The 24,772-nt window shown below is 32.9% G+C and overlaps 1 protein-coding gene across 1 annotated transcript in view; it reads left to right on the top strand.

Moving 5' to 3' along the window:
- The window catches only part of CDC42BPB (CDC42 binding protein kinase beta), a 151,827-nt gene that overhangs the window by 111,996 nt on the left and 15,059 nt on the right, over window positions 1–24,772 (top strand). The window contains exons 22-30 of the mRNA XM_031953205.1: window positions 832–921; window positions 1,338–1,415; window positions 4,624–4,729; window positions 5,274–5,410; window positions 6,392–6,531; window positions 8,771–8,852; window positions 10,527–10,743; window positions 14,528–14,590; window positions 20,370–20,966. Coding sequence (XP_031809065.1) covers window positions 832–921; window positions 1,338–1,415; window positions 4,624–4,729; window positions 5,274–5,410; window positions 6,392–6,531; window positions 8,771–8,852; window positions 10,527–10,743; window positions 14,528–14,590; window positions 20,370–20,966 — 1,510 coding nt within the window. The remainder of the gene's footprint in view (window positions 1–831; window positions 922–1,337; window positions 1,416–4,623; window positions 4,730–5,273; window positions 5,411–6,391; window positions 6,532–8,770; window positions 8,853–10,526; window positions 10,744–14,527; window positions 14,591–20,369; window positions 20,967–24,772) is intronic.

The raw sequence follows: 24,772 nt of genomic DNA on the forward strand, positions 1-24,772 counted from the left end.
ACATAGTGAGTCTGTCGTGCTCTCTGGCCTTTTAATTCTGGGCTGTACCTTCAATAAGTTCCTCAGAAAACTAGAATTTTTGCCTTGAAAAATGAAGCTAGTTTGTCTTAAGACAAATAACAGGAAGTCATAGGCATATAGTATACTTAGAGAAAAGACTTATAGCACCATCATCCTCAATATGTCTATAGGGATGATAAAGCAGATCAAATGATGAAGGTCAGATACTTTGCATTTTTCTGGTTATAGGAAGGCTAAAAAGAACTTGGCATATTTAAAATACTTAATTTTCATATTTTCTATTCCTTTGTTTTGTTTTTTTGAGACTAGATTTGCCTATATTATATCTAGCTCCAATTCACATACCTGAGCCATTGCTCACTCACACAGACATAACCTCTTCTATTTCTGATTTTGATCATTTCACCTCTTCTGGAGGAGTTCACTACATCACTGCTTAACTTAGTATGGATGTCAAATCCGTTAGCCTTATTGTAGCCCTGAACTCCCAAAGTCAAGTGAGCCAGCAGCCTCTGCTTCTTCTGAACAAGATGCATCATCATGTCTAGTGATCTTTTATTATTTATAAATACATCATATTGTTTCAGAGAGTATGAAATGTTAATTTATAAACATGTGAAGGGTTTATAGTTGATTTTAAAAAGTCAAACTTTTATTACTATACTTAGAGGAGTAAAAAGAGGTTAGTTAGAACTTTAAAAGAAACAGTTTTGAGACCTCAATACCCCATATTATGTAACAATATATAACTTGGGAATCAGAATTCAAAATTTTCTAATTATCATTCCTACTACTTTTTTTATTTTTCAGAGTAGCTCAACTAATGATCAAGAAACACAAATTCCCAAACCAGAAGTTTCACCATCCACTTCAGTTTCCATAAACACAGAACAACAAGAAGTAAGTCTGCTGATTTTAGTCTACTAAAAGATTCACCCAATTTTTACCTTCCACTAGAATGTAATCTATGTGATTATTATTAATATAGTTGTTAATAATATATTAGTGTTTCTTTGGAGATACTACCCATCATGAAAAGAAGCACATTCTGGCATTAAATGTACTTCTTAGTAGCCTTGGTGCTTTGCTTAATGGACAGTTTTATAGAACCTTTTTTGGGCTGTTTAATAAGTGTATAATGTGCTTTATTTGTACCTTTAATTGTTAGTGAACAGGTTTTGAGCATTTTGAAGATTTTTGTTAAAATAATCAGAAGCAGAAATGTAAAATAAATGAATTTTTAAAAGAAATAAACCCCATTTAATATGGGAAATTAATGAAAAAATTGAAAAAACACTTGTATCTCTTTATTATAGGAAACAACTCGTTCTCAACAGAGGGGACCAGCTGTTTCTTCTCCCACCATCCAGTCTCTTTCTCTAGCTGTACCAAAGGTAGGAGATCTTATTTAGTAGGACTTTCATTTTTAGAAAATACTTAGATTTCTACTGGGGAGGATATTTCATGTATACATTTAAGAGCAAAGTAAAAATCTAAACAAGATAAACTAGGAAAATTTAAAAAAATAGAGAGAACTTCCCCAGTTTTCCCATTTATAAAGCAAGAAAGGTGGCACAATGGATAGAGTCCTAGGCCTGGAATCAGGAGGCCTGAGTTCAAATGCAGTCTGAGACATTCAATAGCTTTGTGATCTTGGGCAACCCTCTGTGTTGCCTCAAATTTCTCACCTGTAAAATGGAGATAATAATGGTACCTATCTCCCAGGATTGTTGTGAGGATCAAATGAGATCTTGTAAAGCATTAACATAGTCCTGTGAAGACTTTTATCCTCACCTAAATGGGGGAAATTTAGGAAAGTAAAGGAACCCAGAGAGCAGGAAGGTAATTTGACAGCAAAGATAGAAAGGGGCTGTTACTTCTAGTGTATCTGAGTGTGGCCTGATTAAATAAATCTTGAATGACTAGTCTAAGGGCTAGGGTCAGGGCTCTTCCCATCACTGCCAAGAGCCTTCACTAGACCTTGTTTTGTAATAAAATATCAGGTTACCAAACAGGTGATTGACATTCCCTTTTTTGCCATTCCCATTAGTTTCAGTTAATAAGGGTATTATTCTTTATGCCAGATGTACTAAGAAGGATAGCCAAAAGATTGCCAGGTAGAAAGGCCTGGAGAGACTTGCATGAACTGATGCTGAGCAGGACCAGGAGATCATTATATACTTCAACAATACTATATAATGATCAATTCTGATGGACGTGGCCCTCTTCAACAATGAGATGAATCAAATCAGTTCCAGTAGAGCAGTAATGAATTGAATCACCTAAACCCAGGGGAAGAACGCTGGGAGATGACTATGAACCACTACATAGAATTCCCAATCCCTCTATTTTTGTCCACCTGCATTTTTGATTTCCTTCACAGGCTAATAGTACACTATTTCAAAGTCAGATTCTTTTTGTACAGCAAAATAACTGTTTGGACATGTATTAAAAAAAACAACAAAAACAACAAAGATTGCTAAGTAGAGAGTCAAAAGAAGAATCACTTTTAGCTCTGTGAATATAGGCACATCACTAAACTTCTGGGAACTGAGGTTTGTTTCCTATTCTGAAAAGTGCGAATAATAAATATTCGTATATAATAATAAATAAATAAATAAATAAAAATAAAAATAAATATATAATATAATAATAATAAATATTTGTATAAATGTAGTCCTTTCATTATAGCAAATCAGATAACAGCTGTGAAAAGTGCTTAACAAAACTTCAAATGGCATATGTATCTTATTATTAATTTAGATACTTTTAAAAGATACCCAACTATTAATTAAGCTAATTAAGATAGGAATGAAGCTGGTTTTTATGGTCTGACATAATTCATATTACCCTAGAGAGCTATATATCAACTCTTGATTTTTATTTTTAGCCTATCAAAATTTCTCTTTACACTTTCATTTACTTATTTTTTAACATTTATTATAAAATTTTTTTGAATTTCAGTCCCTCTTTCTCCCAGTGCTATCTATACATATGAAATCGTGTAAAACTTTTCCTTATTAGCTTTGTTGCAAAATTAGGGTGTGGGAAATACAAGAAAAATAAAGTAGGAAAAAAAATGCTTCAGTTTGCATTCCTTTCATTAATTCTCTCTTTGGAGACAGAGAGCATTTTTTATTATGGATCTTGTGGAATTGTTGTGGATCTTTGTATTTATTGACTGGATTAACAAAGTCATTCATAGTTGAACATAATTACGCTATTTCTGTTACTGCATTTAATTTTCTCCTGGTTATGCTCACTTCACAAGACTTGGCTGATTTTTCTGAAACCATCCTGTTTTCTTACAGCATAATAATACATCAATGCTAATGAGTAGGCATCTCTATGATTTCCAATTCTTTACCACTACAAAAAAATCTATAAATTTTTTTGTATGGGTACATCCCTTCCTTTTTCTTTGATCTCTTTGGGATATAGACTCAGCAGTGGTATTGCTGAGTCATAAACTATGAACAGTTTTATAGTCCTTTGGTTATGGTTCCTAATTATTCTTCAGAATGGCTGAAACAAACTCCACCAGGAGTGTATTAGTGTCCCTGTTTTTTCACATCCCCTCCAGCTTTTGCTTTTTTCATTTTTTGTCTTATTAGCCTATCTGATAGGTAGGAGGTAATACTTTAGAGGTGTTTTAATTTACATTTCTCTAATTACTAGTGATTTAGAGCATTTTTTCACATGACAATCATCTGAAAACTGCCTCTTCACATCCTTTAATCATTTAGCAATTGAAAAATGACTCTTATTTTTTTTATTTTTTATTTTTTTATTGAAGTTTTTTATTTTCAAAACATATGTAAGGATAGATAATTTTTTCAACATTGTTCCTTGAAAAACCTTGTGTTCCAATTTTGCTCCCTTTTCCCCCATCTTCTCCCCTAGATGGCATGTAATCCAATATATGTTAAATATGGTAAAAATATATGTTAAATTCAATATAGGCATACATAGTTTTATAGTGATCTTGCTGCACAAGAAAAATCAGATCAAAAAGTTAAAAAAAAGAGAGAGAGAACGAGAGAAAGAAACTAAAATCCAAACAAACCAAAACAGAGAATGTGAAAATGCTATGTTGTAATCCACCCTCAGTTCCCACAGTCTTCTTTCTGGGTGTAGATAGCTCTCATCATCACAAGATCATTGGAACAGGAATAGCTTTTACTTTTATAAATTTGGTTTGGTTTTCTATATATTTGAGAAATGAGATCTTATTAGAGAAACTTGCTGTAATTTTTTTTTTTTTTTTTTTAGTTTCTTGAATTTGACTGTATTGGTTTCATTTGTACCTTTTATATTTAATGTTATTAAAATTATCTATTTTGCTTTCCATAATTTTCTTTTTCTCTTGTTTGGTCATAAACTTCTTTTATCTACAGACTTGACAGGTGGTTTTTCCATGCTCCCCTAATTTGCTTACGATACTATTCTTTATGTTTAAATCATGTACTATTTATTTTAACTTTATCTTTGTCTGTGCCTACTTTATATCAGTCTGGTTTTGAGTTTTCATTTTGTTAGCAAAGTAATGAGTCTCTCTTTTTTAAAGTTTCTTTTTTTCACTTTTGTTTATTTCTTTTTTAGCCTAAAGCTCACCAATTCAGTGTCAAATCCTTTTCAAGTCCTACGCAATGTAGCCACTGCACTTCACTTATGGTTGGATTAATTCGACAAGGTTATGCTTGTGAGGGTGAGTAAATTGTTTTTGAGATTAAATTATTGAAATTTCTGTATTTGAAGCATTGGTCAGTTCAGTAAAAGGTAATTACTGTAAGAATTTTAAAGTCAACCCTTGTTGCTAGAAGAGACATTCCAAACTCCCAGCATAGTACTCTTGTAACATTTGCTGTCTGCTTTCTACTTGGTGCCACCTTTTATAGTTTTGTTCCCCTATTAGTGCTCTGCATTTGAGTCTTTATCCCTCCTTGACAAAGTGTTCAGAGGAGTATAAAAATGGCTTTTACTTCAAATGAATATGTTGGCAGTAACTTAAAGCATGTAAAAAAGTTCAAAATTTAATATGTAATAAATATACAAGCATGTGTTTTTTAGGTAAGAAATGTGATTATAGAAATTATAACAAATAAACTTTTAAACTTTCATGTACAATCTCTTCTTGTGACTATCAAACTGCTGCTCTTTTCTAGAGTTACCTATTCATATTTAAATTGTCTTCCTTTTATGCATAGTGGCTTCTTTTTAGAATGTAATTGGTAATGACTTGATTTTTCCAGTGTGTTCCTTCTCATGCCATGTTTCATGCAAAGACAGTGCTCCTCAGGTTTGTCCAATTCCTCCTGAGCAATCAAAAAGGCCTCTTGGAGTAGATGTACAGAGGGGGATTGGAACTGCATACAAAGGCTACGTCAAGGTAAGACTGAGGCAGCGATAGAGACAGGAAAAGCCCTGGGCTCTAGAAATGTCATGGTCTTAGATTCTAATCTAAGCTCTTTTCATCTTATAGCTTTATAATCTTGATTATATCACTAAACCTCTTGGGGACTTTGATTTCTCATCTTTAAAAGAATGATAATAATGTGCTATCCATCTCAAGGTTGTTGTTAAGATTAAATAAGGTACTACACATATAACATGTTATAGCTCCAAAGGATTGTATAAGTGTGTGAGGTATTAGTTGTTTATCTAATCTACCAAAATGTACTTGAATATTTTGACTTCAAAATGTGTACTCCTGCCACCACTGGCAACTCTAGTCCTTTCAAATCTTCATAGACAATCACTTTGATATTCTGTGGTAAGAAAAAGGTTATGTTGTACCTAACCTTCTCATCAATTGATTACCATTCTGTCATTCCCAGATAGCAGACATATGGGTCTGTTACTAAGCCCATATTTATAATCTTTCTAAGTTAGTAGATCTTCCAAAACAGTACCCAAATGAAATATTAGACTAGAGTTTTAATGGAAAATGGTTACAGTTATTTATAGTCAGGTTGGTTCTGAATTTCTTTAATAAATAACAAAATGAGTTTAAAAACTAAATACATTTGAGATTTGTTTCCATGTAAGTTTATCTATTTTGCATGGTACTTCCCTAAAATGTTGGTGAGGTAATTAGAGTACCTTTTCTGAACCATAAACTGAACATTTCTATTTCTCATTAGAAAATTCTGAAAAAAGTCATACAAAGAAATAGCTCGGGTGTCTGAAAACATGGGATGAGGGATAAAATGTCATAATTTTTCATTAGTCATTCACAACATATAACTTACTAATTCCTTGTTCAGAAGTAAGAAATCAAGTATATTATATTTTCTGGTTAATTTTTAAACTAATTTCAGTTTTAAAATATCTTTCTGGAAAAAAAATGGTAAAATTTATTTCTTTGTAGATTCCCAAACCTACAGGGGTGAAGAAAGGATGGCAGAGAGCATATGCAATTGTCTGTGACTGTAAACTTTTTTTATATGATTTGCCTGAAGGAAAATCCACCCAGCCTGGTGTTGTTGCAAGTCAAGTCTTAGATCTTAGGTTGGTTTATGATAAATGTTGATTTGGTTTATTAATTTTGTTTTCATTTTTATTTCATGAGTGTGTTGTTTTATATCATTGTAACTGTGATCTCACTTATAATTTGATTACTGTTATTCTTGAAGACAATTAAATTTAGCCAACACATAAAATATTAATTTCTTTTCATTGAAAAATCAGAAAAATAGACATTTAATGTAAGAGTATTTAACTGACAATGTCCCAAAAAATGTTTGTGTCTGTATATAGTATATTTAAGTCTATTAATTTTGCTTGCAGAGTAAAAAAGTTGGAAAAATCGACTGTATACTTTAAAGTTAGCTCCAGGAAATGTAGAATCTGACCTGAATATAATCTGTTGTCTTGTCTGATTTAGTATAACATCATTTTCTAATATTTCTTCAGTTTTCCTGGAATTAAGAACATAGAGGAAACTTAGCATCTGCCTTCTTTAGTTCTATAAACATTAAGCAAATAACTGTGTGCTTACTGTGCTTGGCATTCAGAGAAGAATTCAGCTCTTGGCTTCAAGGAGCTTATAGTGTCATTGCCATAATGAGCCATACATAGCAATAGCTATACTAAAAGTTAAAATGTAATTTAATATATGGGAGATATTAAAGGGGAGAAACTACTTTTAGCTGGGAGTACCAGAGAAGACTTCATATGGCTAAAAATGTCTGGGCTTAGCCATGGAGGCTAGAGAATATCAGTAGACAAAAATGGAAATATTACAATTATAACAGATGACATGACCAAAAAAATGGATGGATGAAAAAAGGGAGCAGAATAAGGTCAGGGCAAAGTAATTAATCTGGTTTATTATTAGATTCATTATTTGCTTACACATCATTCAAGCCTGTTCAGAATTTAAGTCTATTTAGTCATGTTTGACTTAGTTCTTCTAGATCTTTCCATAAAATGGGTAAAATTATGGTAACGTTTTCCCCTAAATGAGACTAGATTTTAATATGCCTTTGTTAAGCATCTGATGTAAATTTGAATTTGCATATGTTGTGCATTGTCTAACACAGTGAATGTGTTAAATTCACACAATAAAATGTTTGTCCTTGCTCACCAGTAGTTAATCATGTGTATGTGTGAAGACACTTTCACATATAAAAAATTGGACATGTATCCTTTTCCTAAAATCAGTTTGTTATAAATTAGGAAGAATTTACCTGTTTTTAAAAGCAGTAGTCCTAGTACATAGCTTTTTTTTGCATAACTCTTTTGGATGCAGTTTATTCCACAATTAATGGAAATAGGTCCTGTGGACATTTTTTTTGAAATGGTAGTCTGATTTCACCCAAGCTAAGTGATGTTTTAAGTATTGCAGTTATGAAATAGTATAAAGCATACTATATATAACAGATTCCCTACACATCACTTACCACTTGTTAAAATTTTCTTCAACCCTGGTGACACAGCTCAATTGTCACAAAGTCTTCTTCAGTCTCCTTTCTTCCCTAATTAAAAATGATTCTCCTCATCACCATCTTCTTCTCATTCCTTCCCTGGTTTAAGTCTCTCTCTGACCTTTCATGGACACTTAATACAGAATTTTTTCATTTCTTCTTAAAACAGAAACAAGGTTCCTTGACCTGTTTGCATCATCCAGAACGATACTGCATTATACATTACAAGTTTAATGTATAAAGAGTTTCTCTTAGAGTTAGGGTAGCATCTCAGTGAAGTCTTCTCTCCAATAGGCTGTGTGCTCCTTCATCTTTCAGTGACCTAGACAACTTTCTAATCCAGCAATTTTCAAAGCATGGTTCAAGGATTCCTGAGATACTTGGAGAGTATATGCAAGATCAAAACTATTTTCTTAATAGCACTAAGATGTTTAATGTCAAATATAGTAAATATCAATAGATAAAACTCTTGGGGAGAAGGTTCAAATTTGTAAGAGTTAAATGGATCTTGAAACCAAAAAATTTGAAACCTTTGCTCTAATATTACAAATTGATTGTACTTGCTGGTCTCCATTAATATAGGGAGTTTCCTTACCAAAAGCTTTCTAACGCAATGAAGTTATAGGTCCAGACCAAAAAGAAAAATAAAAAATGCATCTTCTTCTTTTTTTGAAGTACAAAATTTATAATATAAACAAATCATTTATAGCTAGAAATGTGCAGGAAAGTAAAAGTGTTATAGAATGTTGTTTTTCTCTATTTTTCCCTACCAATTTTTAGTATTTCATTGTTTTTTTTTTTTTTTTTTTTTTTTTTACCAGAGATGAAGAGTTTTCTGTGAGCTGTGTCTTAGCATCGGATGTTATACATGCTACCCGCCGAGATATTCCTTGTATATTTAGGGTATGGCTTCTTTTATATCAAATTTTTTTCAAGAGAGCCTTTTTAAAGCTTATACTTTCACAGTTTTAAAAATGGTAAAAATGTTTATATTTAAATGATCATTGGTTACAGCTAAATATAAATTTTTAAGATTTGCCAGTGCTATACTCAAAAGATGTTTCAACATATTTCTAAAATTATTCAGATTTGGAAATCTGATACCTTATTTCATTTTTGTTATTTGGTTATTTAAGCTTTTTATTGCTGATAGTGAATATGATGTCTATAGAGATAAAAGTTTATATGTTCCCATCTTACTCCATATTTTATCAGTGTTCCATCTCATTTTCCAGAAGCCTTGCTACCTAGCAGCATTAGCATTCTCTCTTCACACAAGATTGCCATTTTTAGTGTGAGAACTCCAACCATTCCAGACATCCCTCTTCTCTCTTTCTCTTCTAAATTGGTCCTCTTCCTTTTTTTTTTTTTTTTAAAGCATACCTAAAACTTCTTTTCTCCTTTGTCTCTCCTGTACTACTTTTTTTTTTTCCCCCTGATGCAATTGGGATTAAGTGACTTGCCCAGGGTCATATAGCCAGGAAGTGTTAAGTGTCTGAGGTCACATTTGAACTCAGGGCCTCCTGACTTCAGGGCTAGTGCTCTATCCACCGAGCCACCTAGCTGGCTTTTTAAAGCCTATATGACTTTTTAAAAACTTGATTTACCAATGTATTCAACTCTAAGAGAAATACTATGGTAAGTTATTTTACAAAAGGGCATGCCATGTAACAATATGTGATTTTGTTTTCTTTTTTTTTCCCAGTGTTTACAATAATCTTTAAGCTAGAGCAGAAATATTAGATGATGAAGTCAAACATTCCACAATTACCGTTTTCTTTAGTAGCATGCCTTTAAAAAAATAACCAGAAGCAATATAATGAAATGCTGTGTTGAACAGAAAACTAACAGATCTTTCAGCAATATTTTAACAAAACATTTCTCTATTCAGAATACATATGTGTGTGTGTGTGTGTGTGTATGTGTATATATATATATATACATACACATATATATACACATATATAGTGTATATAATAGAGGGAGAATTACAATCATACATGACTTAAAAGATCACAGCAAATACTTGCTTAGACTTCATTAATGAGAACATAGGGAAAAACACATAGCATTTCCAGGGTAATTTGTGTTACAATTAAATGTTTCTATATAAGAAGTTATTCTTTCAGATACTGTTTTAATTATTACTGTAACTCGAGTAAACGTTTCCAAAATACGCTTTTAGGAAGCTGGTTTTGGCAAGAGCTAACTTAACTAGAAATTTTCATGTTATAAACTAACAGTATTACACATAATTCTTTTTTACTAATATGGCTTCCCATTTAGTATTTAATGACAAAACTGAGCAGAAAAGCTTGTAGAACAAGTTCAGCATGTCATACAAGCAACTACTTGGCAATTAGAGAAGGGAAAACTGAATTGAAAAAAATGTTTAACCTCAAGATTGGACTATTGCATTCTTCAGCAAGTACACCTGGGAAGAACTGAATTTTTGCTCCTGAACACATGTATTATATTTATTTCTCTAAATAGTTAAATTGCTTTGTATTATTGGGATACAAAATTTTGTCTATTTTGTTTCTTATGTTTGTGTTTTGTTTATTTTATATTATTAAGGTGACAGCTTCTCTCTTAGGCACACCTGCTAAGACCAGTTCACTGCTAATTCTAACAGAGAATGAAAATGAGAAGAAGAAATGGGTTGGGATCCTAGAAGGACTACAGTCTATTCTGCATAAAAATAGACTTAAAAATCAAGTTGTACATATTCCACAGGAAGCCTATGACAGCACTCTGCCTCTTATTAAAACCATCTTAACAGCTGCAATAGTAGGTATGTACTTGGAAAAGTGCATTCTCCCTGTCATTAGGGAAACTGATGTTCTCAACATTGTGAACTTGTATATTTAAAATATTCCTTCCACAAATTATAAAGGTCATATATTTGCAAATTGAAATCATTTAAGGTTATAATTTCATTGCTTAAACTTTCTGGTATGTTTACTTGTAGAAGGCTGAAACTCTTGAGTCATTGCACTGAGGTCGGTTCAAGCACTTAGGGCTAATTACTGATTGGACAATACTCTATGGGCATGTGCTTGGAAAATGGTTCTTCCCACTATCCCTGTGCTGGCTCAGTGATTGGTGTATAGAGGATTGTAGGAGGTACCTAAGGGGTGGAGTAAGACTAGCCAGAGTCACTCTTTGCAGTAGAGGAAGAAGGTGGTCGGGGAGATTCTGCTTCCACCCTGTTCAATCCTGCATCTAAAGATAAGGACTTTTGCTTATCCTGACTCCGGCTGATTCTGGGGTGTCTGGGATGCTAGCACGGTCGCCACATTTACTAGACTGAGTTAATTGCAATTCTCATATATTTTCTAGATAAATATTTGAATACTAAATTTATGTTGATATATACATTATTGGATTTGGATCTAGAAGGAATAGAATGACAATCAGGTACAGAATCCTTAATCTCTGCATTCTGATACTTATTAGCTATGAGACCATGGCCAAGTCATGTAGCCTCTATGGATGTCATTTTCCTCATTTGTAAAATGGGATTTCTACTATGTAGTAATTACTACATAAAGATTTGAAGAGACCTTATGTGACATCTTGCTGATCTTAATTTAACTAAAGCCAAGAGAGGCTGTTATTTGTTCAGGACCACACAGTAACACAGACCTAGGATTTTTATCCAGAGTCTTTTCTTATAAATTCATTGTTTTTTTCACTTGTAGTATTTTTCCTCATAACCACCTTACAGGATTATTGTGAGGCATGCGTGCATGCATATGTGTGTGTGTATTCTATATTTGTGAAATGCCATGTAAATGTCATTAATAGAATGTAGTTCAATCCTCACATTTTACACGTGAGAAAGAAACCCAGAGAGATGAGTGAATGAATGAATGAGTTTTTAAAAATGTATTAAGTGATTTTACTATGCTAGGCATCTTTTGGATACAAATACAGTTTCTGCTCTCAAGGAGTTCACATTCTAATAGAGGAGAAACACATATGGAAGGCTTCAACTGTAAGTTAAATAGAAAGGTTCTATGGTTCTTAGGGTATGGAAGCAAAATAAATTGTAATTCTTCCTCTTCAGTGTCATTTCTATTGATGAAATCATGCTACTTTCTGATCTTGAATTATTTGACAGTGCTAAGGACTTTGGTGGCAAGAAACTTTCTTTTCTGGGTCTTCATTAGTTGTGATTGTTGCACCTAAAGAAGTAGTTTTCAGCTACATCCCCACAAAGGATATTTCCCAGGATGATAGAGTATAGGATCAGGGTCCTGGATTGTTTCTACTGAACTGTGAAATGGAGGGGAGAGGGAAGAATTATCTCTCTCTCCATAAGAGAAGATGGTAGTCCATATGGATAGTGGTGGTGGTGTTTTGACTTGCCTGGAACCTTGATTAACAAATTGTTAGGGATGGGTGACCCTGTCTTCACAGAGTTAGTTCCCTAGATGATGGCTCTGAGAACCAGATTGAAAGCATGACCTGTGATCTGAGAGGTTTTGCCATTTCTATAGTTCTTGAGCTTATCTGCTTTTTGGTGGTGTTAGTAGTTGTTGCAGAAAGAAATCCACAATGAATTTTTCCACTTCAATTGATGGCTACAGGGGGAGTGACTTAGTGAAATGATTCTCCCAAGCTTAAACAGGACCAATGGGTAATGCTGTAGATATTGTGTCTGGAGATTTCTGCTAGTCCTTTGTCTCCAGAAATATCATTGCAGACCAAAGTAAAAAATTATGGCTGGATAATATACTTCTAAATGGTTTTGATTAATGAATTGATGTCATCCTGGAAAGATGCTTTCAGTGTTGTAGTTGTCTTCAAAATTTTATCAATCTTAGTTATTAAATTTAGGTGATATCAAATACATAAATAGTAAGAGAGTCTTCTCTTACCACAATTTATGGCAGAATGTTCCAAAAAACATGTTGGGCCAGCTCTAACAAGTTCAAGCTTAATAGGGATAAATTGTACTTAGATTTATAACAAAAATCCTTTAAATACAGAAGATGCATTGTGGATATATGAGAAAGACTTGGATGTTTTATAGACATTGTGAGAAAATAATGCCAGAATATCTAATAGATTATTTATTTACAAGGAAAAATGATAGTCCACTATCATCTGACCTGGTAAGACCACATCCAGCACTTTATGTTATTTATGGATATTTTATTTGGATGGTAACCTTGATAGCATGCTCAAAAAATGAAAAACCGTGATGAGGACATACTTCAGCAGTTGTCATATGAGAAATACTTGACCAAACTGGGGATATATAAACTAGAAAAGAAACATTTTATGAGATGAGAGTCAACTTAGTTGTCTTCAGATATGTAGAGCTATTACTTAAAGAGGGATTAGATTCATCCTTTTTGTCTTCAAAAAGCAGAATGAGTAGAAATGGATGAAAGTTAGAAGGAGACAAATTGCAGCTCAGTAAAAGAATTTGACCATAAAGGATATGAACAGACAATTCTCAGATGAAGAAATTGAAACTATTTCTAGTCATATGAAAAGATGCTCCAAGTCATTATTAATCAGAGAAATGCAAATTAAGACAACTCTAAGATACCTGTCAGATTGGCTAAGATGACAGGAAAAAATAATGATGATTGTTGGAGGGGATGCGGGAAAACTGGGACATTGATGCATTGTTGGTGGAGTTGTGAACGAATCCAACCATTCTGGAGAGTAGTTTGGAACTATGCTCAAAAAGTTATCAAACTGTGTGCATACCCTTTGATCCAGCAGTGTTACTACTGGGCTTATATCCCAAAGAGCTCTTAAAGAAGGGAAAGGGACCTGTATGTGCACGAATGTTTGTGGCAGCCCTCTTTGTAGTGGCTAGAAACTGGAAACTGAGTGGATGCCCATCAGTTGGAGAATGGCTGAATAAATTGTGGTATATGAATATTATGGAATATTATTGTTCTGTTAGAAATGACCAACAGGATGATTTCAGAAAGGCCTGGAGAGACTTACACGAACTGATGCTGAGTGAAATGAGCAGGACCAGGAGATCATTATATACTTCAACAACAATACTATATGATGACCAGTTCTGATGGACCTGGCCATCCTCAGCAATGAGATCAACCAAATCATTTCCAATGGAGCAGTAATGAACTGAACCAGCTACGCCCAGAGAAAGAACTCTGGGAGATGACCAAAAACCATTACATAGAATTCCCAATCCCTATATTTATGCACACCTGCATTTTTGATTTCCTTCACAAGCTAATTGTACAATAATTCAGAGTCTGATTCTTTTTGTACAGCAAAATAATGTTTTGGTCATGTATACTTATTGTGTATCTAATTTATATTTTAATATATTTAACATCTACTGGTCATCCTGCCATCTGGGGGAGGGGAGGGAGGGGTAAGAGGTGAAAAATTGGAACAAGAGGTTTGGCAATTGTTAATGCTGTAAAGTTACCCATACATATAACCTGTAAATAAAAGGCTATTAAATAAAAAAAAAAAAAAAAAGAATTTGACCATAAATGTTGTTAGAATATAGGACTTTTTGCAGTAGAATTTTAGTATTAACTATATTCTTCTCACCTTTTGTTTTAATACAGATCGGGATAGGATAGCCATTGGTTTAGAAGAAGGATTGTATGTAATAGAGTTAACTCGTGATGGTAAGTTATAATGATTTGGGAATGGTTACCATAATAATGTATCTCTAGTCTAGCTACTTCAATGTAAAATATACCATCATTCAGTTGATTGCTTAAAAATAAATTATAAATGAAATCAGAAGAGAAAAAAAAAGATGAAATTTATTCTAACTCCATGTGATTGGGCTTGTGTATTATGTCAGGTCCACCTAATTATCCCAATAGCCAAGGACTTAAATTCTTTTTAATTCTTTTGAATCCCAAATTGAAATATGTTCTCCAAAATGTGCTAACATGATGAAAACTGTACATATGCTCTCTCTCCCTTCCTTCCCCGCCCCCTGTCCTTCTCTTCCTCCCTCCCACATCCTTCCTCTCTCCCCTCCCTCCTGATTTACTTCCCTCTCTCTTTAGGTAAGATTTAGGATTTAACATTAATATGCAACTATTTAATGTTAATATACAAATATTAGAACTCTGTTCCTTAGGAATGACAGGATTATCTATAATCACACCCCTAGAAAGAACATAGAATTTTTTCCAGGGCTAATAACTATATTCTCTTTCCTTGTATTGATACAATTCCATAGCTTGGACTTGCATCTTTCATTCCCAACAATCTGTCAAAGCTAATTATTGGCTAGCCTCAAATTGTTTGACAGCCCATTAGTAAGCCAGTGAAGATATTCTCTTGCTTAGAGTGACCCTGAGTGGTGACCCAATTCTAGAACTGCCAGGGCACTGAATTGTTTCAGATATTAAACACTGTTTTGATCCACCCTAGTGATGGCTAATCTCCCTGTTTAGAACACATATACACTATCATTGATGAATTTTTTAAAATTATGGAGTAATTAGAAGTGGAATTGACAAGCTCATTTGATGTTAGAATTGCATCCTTTGAGCGAGTGGTTTGGAAACTACATGAATATATACCTTTTGTTTCAGGATTTACTCCCACCAAACTCACCTGGTTAAAATTCATCAGTTTATTCTTTCCAACTTAAACTCATTCTGAACCAATTAGAACATCTAATATCAATCTATTCTTTCACTCTAATAAAGGAAAACCAAAGAAATATATTAAAAGTACATTCTTCTTAGCATAGACATTTTAAATATAAATCATCTTGTCCATTTTTTAAAGTTTATAAAAACTTGGGTGTTCCCCTCAAAAAGGCTAAATTCATTAAGCTAAGTTCCCTCAAACTATCTCACAACAATGATAAAAGTGCTAAAAAAGATCCTACAAGGGAGAAAGAAAAAACTTTTATAAGAAAGACCTCACAGAAAACCAAGCCAGTGAAGCCTTAATAAAATAACAAATACTGTGGAGTAAAGGAAGGAGAGGAGAAATCTTTGCAGAAAAGAACAGAACTGTAACAAACTATTATCTTTGGAATGGAGAATAGTCATACCTTTAAGAAATTTCAGGTGGGCATTAGCATCCCAGTGAGATGATAAAGATACAACATCTCTTTTATTAGAAAAAGATGGTTAAAGGAGGAATTCAAGAAGGCTTACATTACAATTGAAAGGTGGAGAAGTAAAGAGCAACTCAGAATGAAAAAAAACATAGCATTGGAAAAACAGATGAGATAAAATATGATTTTTTCATATGTCAGAATTGGAAGAAAACTTTGGATCTATACAAATCGAAAGGACAATTGAATGTTGATCTAAAAATTATTAAAAAGTAACAGTCTGACTATGATATTTAAAAAAATTGTACAAGCCTTTCTCCCTAAATCCCCAGAAGTATCAGAACACACAAAATGTCAACCAAGGATTAACTGATCAGAAATATAATCACTAAGTTCTTGAGCTTTAGGATCAGAATCTTGCAAGATTGCACTATTGGTAGAACTGTGAATTGGTCCAACACTTTGAAAATTGAAAACTCTTTTCAAAAAGTTAATTTTAAACTCTGCCTGTTCTTGGATCCAGTAATTCAAAGCCTATTTCCCCAAACTAGCAGAAAAAAAGGAAACGGTCTGATGTGTACAAAAACATTTAGATCTTGGGCAAAATTTGATTTCTCTTTTATTTTCTAGTTTCCTTGCATTTTTTGTCAAGTAGTAAGCCTCTATAAATGGATTTATTAAACATTGTGTTACTATGCTTCTTTGCTTCTGTTTAATATGAGCGTGATCTGTTTCAACTTTTCATTGTTTTAAGTAGTTCCAAATAGTTGTGACAATTACTAACTTTGTGATACAGCTTGAGGTCTTGAATTTTGGTTCCTTTAGATGAATTTTCTTATTATTTTTTTCTAGCTTTCTAAAGGATTCCCCGATAGCTTTATATATAGTAGATGAATTCTTAATCAAGTAAGGATATTAAAAATTACAAAAGATACAGTTCTAATTAGGGAAAATTTAAAAGCTTTTGCATTAACAAAAGTAATGCAGCTACATTAAGAGGAGAGACAGTCAACTAAAAGATCTTTATATTAGTGTCTCTGATATCAGTGTTTGCTATTCAAGATGCATATACACTAAGAGAATATGTAAAATCAGAATCCATTCCCCAAAATATCGAATAAAAAATCCTCATAAAATTGCAAACTCTTTATCATATAAAAGAGTACTCTTAAGTCACTAACAATAAAAAAGATGCAAATCAAAACAACCTTGAGGTTTCCTTTTATTCCCTTCAAATTAGAACAGATGATAAAAGGCAGAAATAGTATTGGTGGGATGTGAAAAGGCAGATTTATTAAAGCATTGTTGATGTAGCTATGAATTTTTCCTGTCAGTATAGAAGACATTTTGAAATTTCTGACCCTAAGATTCTGCTGTTAGGAATTGAGGTCGGTGACTAGGAAAAAAGGGTGACCAGAAAAAATATTCATAACAGTATCTTTTATAGTAATTGGTGAATAGCTGAATTTGACTCATTAGTATAATGGAATATTGATGTGCTATAAGAAATGATGAATGTAAAGAATTTAAAGAAACAGAGAATGAACAGAAGAATGTAAAAACCAGAAAAACAAGATACACAGTGGCTATAATAATGTAGATGGAAGTAATATCAACAAACAATTCAGTGTGGATGTTTTGAAATTATGTGGATTAAGTTTGTATTCACAGAGGTGATTTGATAAAATGTCTTCTTGTAAAGGTGGGGAACCTTGGGTGTAGAATGCTACATATAAATTTTTAAAAGTAATAGTAAGGAGTAAAAAAGAATTGTAATCAAATGCAATTGTATAAAAGCCCAGAATTATTTATTATAAGGGGAAATATGGAAAGCTCTTCTGATGAGAGTAGAAATGAAACGGCAATATCCACTGTCACCATTATTATTTAAAATTAGTATTAGAATTGCTAAGCATAGCAATGATACCAAAAAAATTAAAGTAATGACAGACAATTCTTTATCTGTAACTATGATTTATGTAAAACATTGTGAAGAATCCATGAAAAAAAAATAAAGATAAATCACTTTATCAAAGCAAGTTATACTGATAACCTATGAATTATGACAAAATATATAGGACTTATATAAATACAATTGTTTTTACAAAAATAAAGGAAGTTCTACATAGTTAAACTATGATCAATATAGTGAATATGTCAGGTTTTACCCAAATAAAATTAAGGATTAAGTACATTGCTAATTAGATTACCAAGGGGGCACTTAATATTGAGTTAGGAAAAGTAATATGGTAGAATAAAAGGTCAAGAATCTCTATAAAAGAATGAACTCATTATCAAACCTCAGATTTACTCATCAATGAATCTGTTATCAGGCCTCATAGTTATTCTTCAAAAGTCTCCAACACTGAATAAAAAGTAGAAAAGTTAATTAGTGAAATAGATTTAGATAAAAGTATATATGCATTTAGCAAGAAATCCATACAAACATACTGGGGAAAAACTCTTGTCAATAGGAATCACTGGGCAAACAATATCAGTTCAACAGAAATTAGCTTTAGATTAGCTAGCATCTTTCACCAAATATAACATTAAATTCCATATGCATAGGTGATTTAAATACTTTTAAAAGGAACATCCTCCAAAATTAGAGGAAAACAAAAGCTTATGTTTCTCTCTCGTTCATTCTCTCTCTCTCTCTCTGTCTCTCTCTCTCTCTCTCTCTCTCTCTCTCGTTCTCTCTCTCTTTTTGGTGAGGTTAATTGACATGCCCTGAGTCATATAGTTAGTAAATGTTAAGTGTGTGAGGTTGGATTTGAATTCAAGTCCTCATTACTCCAGGAAAATGCTCTATTCATTCCACCATCTAGCTGCCCTATGATTTTATTTTTCAAAACTTGATAGAGAATGAATGTATAACTAACCACAGTGTAGAGGATATTATCAAAGTCGAATTAGATTGATATTTATATGACCATTAAGGCTTTCCATAAATGATATAAATGTATCTAGAATGAGAAAAAAAGAAAAAATTTTGCATCTAACAAGTCTGATAAAAGTCTGACATCCAAAACCTATATACATAAGGAATTGATGCAAAACTATTAAGGCTAAGAGCCTTCTCTAATAGATATGTAGCCAAAGAATATGGACAAATTGTTCTTAAAAAAAAAAATGGAAGTTATCAACAAGAGTTTTATTACATATAATCAGAACTGTAAATTAAAACAACTGAGGTATTACATCATATCCATCATTGTTCAAGATAATAAAAGATGAAAAAGTTCTCTGTTATTAGATGAGAGTAGAAATGAAACGGCAATATCCACTATCACCATTATTATTTAAAGTTAGTACTAGAATTGCTATGTATAGCAACGATACAAAAAAATTAAAGTAATGAACATTAAAAGGAGACAATTCTTTATGTGTAACTATGATTTATGTAAAACACTATAAAGAATCCACGAAAAAAAAATAAAAATATATCACTAATAGGGATATTGAGGCATATTTTGGAGGGACTAGAAAAGAGAATCGGGAGACAACATGACTAAAGGAGGTTTTGCTTGACTTTACCTATTTGTAACATGTATTGTGTTTCTTAATGGGGGAGAGGGAGGAAAGAAGAATTTTTTAAATTGAATTTTCAAAAAAGAAAAGATTTAGAAATATGCAAGAGAAGTTACAAAATTTTTGATAGTTTTTAACCCTATTATTAGGTTTATATACCAAGGAAATTATTGACAATATGAAAAGACGTATCCAAGGTAAATGTTTGTAGCAACACTATTCATTATAGAGGAAAAAATGGGAACCATGTACTGAGTGATTCAGAAATTGTTGATAAAATATGAAAGGTCTTTATGAAGTGATATAGAGTGAACAAAGTAGAAATAAAAGCAAAATATACAGATACTACACTTAGGAAGGCAGTTTAAAAATAAGCAAAATTCAAATAAAAATATTTTTAAAACATACACCTATTCTTTTAATGTTAAACTAGTAAAAGTAAGGTTAAACATGCATTTTCAATCTTTTATTCTACTTTGTAAATTATACATTGTAGGAGATTACATAAACTTCAGTCTATTCACAATTTAATGTTTTAAGGCTCAACATTTCATCCTCTATTCCTACACTTCACTTTACAAGGAATAAAGAAAGAGGCATAGAAAGGGGAAATGATTTGGCCAAAATTCCAGAAGTAGGAAATGGCAGAGTCAAGATTTGAGTCCATGGTCCATTACTCCAGATTGATTGTTCTTTCCAATCCCTCTCACTCTTCACTCAGGTTGAAATTTATCCCATTGTGTCACTTGCAAAGTTGACAGAAAATATCCTTTCTTTGCAGAGGATTATTTACATTTCGATAGCCCTTTATTTACTGAGATTTATCCCTTGTACCTTTTTTGCAGTGATTGTTCGAGCTGCTGATTGTAAGAAGGTGTACCAGATTGAACTTGCTCCCAAAGAGAAAATCATCACCCTCATCTGTGGCAGGAATCATCATGTTCATCTATATCCCTGGTCCTGTCTTGATGGTTCAGAAGGCAATTTTGATATCAAACTTCCAGAAACTAAAGGCTGCCAGCTTATAGTAGTTGCCACAATAAAGAAAAGCTCTTCAACTTGTTTGTTTGTGGCTGTGAAACGACTGATTCTTTGTTATGAAATTCAAAGAACTAAACCTTTCCACAAAAAATTCAATGAAATTGTGGCTCCAGGAAATGTACAGTGGATGACAGTGTTCAAGGACAGGCTCTGTGTTGGCTACCCTTCTGGGTTCTCTCTGTTGAGCATCCAGGGAGATGGACAATCTCTAAACCTGGTAAATCCTAATGATCCCTCGCTTATGTTCCTCTCACAGCAGTCTTTTGATGCCCTTTGTGCTGTGGAACTCAGTAATGAGGAATACCTGCTTTGCTTCAGCCATATGGGAATATACGTGGATTCACAAGGTCGGAGGTCACGCATGCAGGAGTTAATGTGGCCTGCAACTCCTGTTGCCTGTAGTATGTATATGTTTTTCTGTTGCCATATCCCTGTTGCTGCTTCTCTCATCAAAAATCAGCATATGTTCTCTTTTATTTTGATTTACCTTCCAAATTCCAATTTCCAATTAAGGTAGCTAAGAATTTACACTATACCTAATCCCATTTTTCCTTAGGAAAAGAAGCAGATGATAAAAGTGTGGTGCAGAGGCATTTTTCAAGCATTTATAATATTCCAGGCACTGTATTAAGTTTTACAAATAAAAGTGAAAACGAAAAATAGGCCCTGCCCTCAAGGTGCTTAAGTCTAATAACATAAGAAAACAACACAAAAGCAAAAGGAAAGAGGAAGGAGGTACTGTGGGAGATGCATGAGGAGGTACCTGGTGCTGCGGTCTAGTATTGAATTCTAGAAATTTAAAAGGAAAATGAAAGTTGATCAGCCTTTGTCCATTAACAAGATAGAGGCACTTTTTACATCCCTTCTTCCGCAGGAAAAAATAAAGTCACCGGTGGAAGAAAGAGGCTGATAAAGCAAAGGGTTCTTCTAGGGTAAGCAGATAGGAGGGCTAATAAATGTTCCAAAATGGTACTGTAGATGAGGCAGAGTGATGGAGTTTGGAACTCGGAGCACAGCAGCATGATGATGTGAATGAAAAGCCAAGCTTTGGATCAGGAGAATCTAGTGTAAAGTCCTGCCTCTAATATATGCTGTTTTGGGGTCTTTGAGGCAATTCAGTTAACTTTTCAGCATTATAGGATAGTTTCTGAGACAGTAAATGGCAAAAGTGCTCCCAACTTGCTAGACTGTTTATTGCCCAGAATTTCTGCCCAAACCTTAACAAGTCTATATGCTTTGCCTTCTTGTCTGTAAAAAACTTTTTCAGAAAGGCAATCAGAGAATTATTTAATATTATTAGTATTCATAATAATCCCTCATATTTTTGTTATTTACGGTTCATACATTCTACTACACTGAGGTGGCTCCCTTCCATCATTATATCTCTTTTGCCAGATTATTCAGTTAAGGAATAAGCATTTATTCAGCACTTAAGATTGAGTATACAAAGAAAAAACAAAAATAGTCCCTGCTCTGTTGGTCTAGACAATATAAATAAGTTTATACAAAATGCATATATAGTGAATGTGAGGTTATCTAAAGGGGATCAGGAAATGCATTCTTGCAAAAAGTGGCATTTGAGTTAAAGAGCCTGATAATCTTCATTGGTGGCATTAGAACTGGCTTAAAAAGCTCATAGGACTTATTGTTGGAAGTGATCATTAGGAATCATCTAGACACAAATGAGGAAATGAACTTCAAATATTTTGAAGGCCCAAGTCCACTTTAAAGCTATTCTTTTTTGGTATTTGTGTTGAGAAAAGTTAGATTTTGGTTTGGAAAAAATTGTTTAGAAAAGAAACATTTTAATGGCTAAATACACAGAAATAAAAGACCGGGTGCTAGAGAAACAGAAACAAACAAAACAATCCTTATCCTAAAAGAAGTTTACATTTCATTATTGGGAAGATAACACCTAAAGTGGAACATGAAAACAGATGTTGGGAGTATGCAGACTGGGGTAGAATAACTTAAGATAAAGTAGAAAACTGAGTGTGAGTTAAGGCCCAAAGTAAAAATAGTTAATTATAGATAATTCCAGATATCAGAACATCCTGACGTTAAATTTAAAATTTACATTTAGTTTAAATTTAAATTTAAAATCAGGGCATATAAATAAATAGAAAATAGAAGTTCTGCCCAGAGACATTTAATTAGATTAGCTACAAGACAACTTTCTTAAAAGCTGGTTTGTTAACTTCTAGTGAGAGATTTTTGCTAGTGCAAATTGATACCTCTGATAGAGGACATAGTTATTAAAACTGAGGGGCATTATTAATTTCTTTCGATTGTGTTTGGTTGCTAGTTTTATTGAATTGATAAAAACATTAATTGCACAATACCAAAGGTTGGGACACTTGCAATGAAAGGAAGATGTAATTAGCTTTTATTATTTTTTCCATGTGCCATCAAACTGCATCTTGTTCTTCATTACCTTATAAAGAATCACATGTTTGTTTTTTACATATTTCTTACTTCCTTTGTGGATTTTATGAGTAATCCAGATTCAGGCCAGAGCCTTTTCCTTATTGCTGGTAGAAGCTTTGCTGGGATATGACCTCAGTAGTAAAGTTTCCAAGGATCCACATATCTAATGTTATTAAGATTCAATGTTTTATTTTACATTCATTAAGAGATAAAAGCTGTATAGTGAATAGGGAAGCAAATTTAGCGTCAAGGAGATTTGAATTTAGTTATCCTGAAACATGCTGGCTATGTTACCTTAAATAAGCTATTTAACCTCTCAGTGCCCCCAACAATTCTGAGAGAATTATCAGATCAAATGCCAGTCTGTCTTGGTTAAAGGAAAAATTTTCACTGAAAGTTCTCTATATCAATGAAATCACAGGTCCAATAAAAAAATTATGTTCTTAAGTTTGAAGCTGCCAAATTAGGCATAAACATAGAACTTGTTTTTTCCTAGGGAAAAGAAAATATTTATCTTAACTGCCTCAGTGATTCTCTTATGTATTCACTCTTCACTATTCCTCCCCTTTGATTTTGTGAATTTCAATTTTCATTTCAGTGAAATGCGGATTTTCATTAATTTCGATTCAACACACACAGTTTTTAAACACTATTTGGGTAGAAGACTTTTTGCTAGAGTATATAATAATCTACCCTCCCACTTCCTTCCCATTCCATCTCTAAGAATGCTTATTTTCTTCGAGACTAAACTCAGATATCATTTCCTATATGAAAACTTTTCTGATGCCTTCATATGTTCCATCTTTCTCCTGAAGTTATTTTGTAATTATTTATCTGCACATGTAGTATAAAAAGTAGTATGGCATAGTTTAAGATTAATCTCAGAGTTAAAACAGGATTTGGGTTCAAACTCAGATCTGGAGTTACAAAGACAAAAACAGAATAGTCCTTCCCCTAATAGAATTTACAGTTTACTTGGAGGTTGAAACATGTATAAAATTTTTTCTTTGACTAGATCTTTGATTAGTTTTAGAGAGCCTCCTGGGAACTATTCTAGAGGTAAAGTGACTTGCCCAGAGTCACATGGCTGGTATATGTCAGAGATAAGGATTGCCCATTAGGTCTTATTAGCACTCTGGCCAGCTTTCTGTAAACTGTTCCATATTTCTCTTCATAATATCAATTATAAATAAGTATTTGTGAAATAACTTTAAATAAATAAGGAACTAATATCTGAGGGGTTCCAGAAAGGCTTATAAGAACTGATACTTGAATTTAGCCTTGAAGGAGGCTAAATCTTCTTGGAGAGAAAGACTTAAGGCAAGGATATCTTAGGAGAGGTATTCCAGGCTTAGGGGAGTCAGTGGACATGGATCATTTATAAGGATGAGGAAACAGTTGTAGAATGTTATGTATAGAAGGGAAGGATAAGAAAATAATGAATCATTAGTCTTTGGAGAGTTTTAAATAGTATATCTAACAAAGTTTGTTTTTGAAAAGTGATTCATTCATTTAGTATTGTGTTTGCTAAATATCAGGGGCCTGGGAAGAGTCTTAACGGCTCAAATGTTCTACCCCTACCAGTCTTTTTCTCACTTTTTGTGCCTTTCTACTAGCTTGTTTAACATAAAGATTCTAGAAACATTTTAATAAACACTGGAGGACTAAAGACAAATATATGAAATATTTCTCTTTGAAACTGATAGTAAGTGATAGTACCTTTAAAATATCCTCAGGACAACACAATCTAGTAATGGAGAAATTTGTGACCTTGATTTCA

The sequence above is a fragment of the Sarcophilus harrisii genome, chromosome 2, assembly GCF_902635505.1.
Source record: "Sarcophilus harrisii chromosome 2, mSarHar1.11, whole genome shotgun sequence".
Taxonomy (NCBI): Eukaryota; Metazoa; Chordata; class Mammalia; order Dasyuromorphia; family Dasyuridae; genus Sarcophilus; species Sarcophilus harrisii.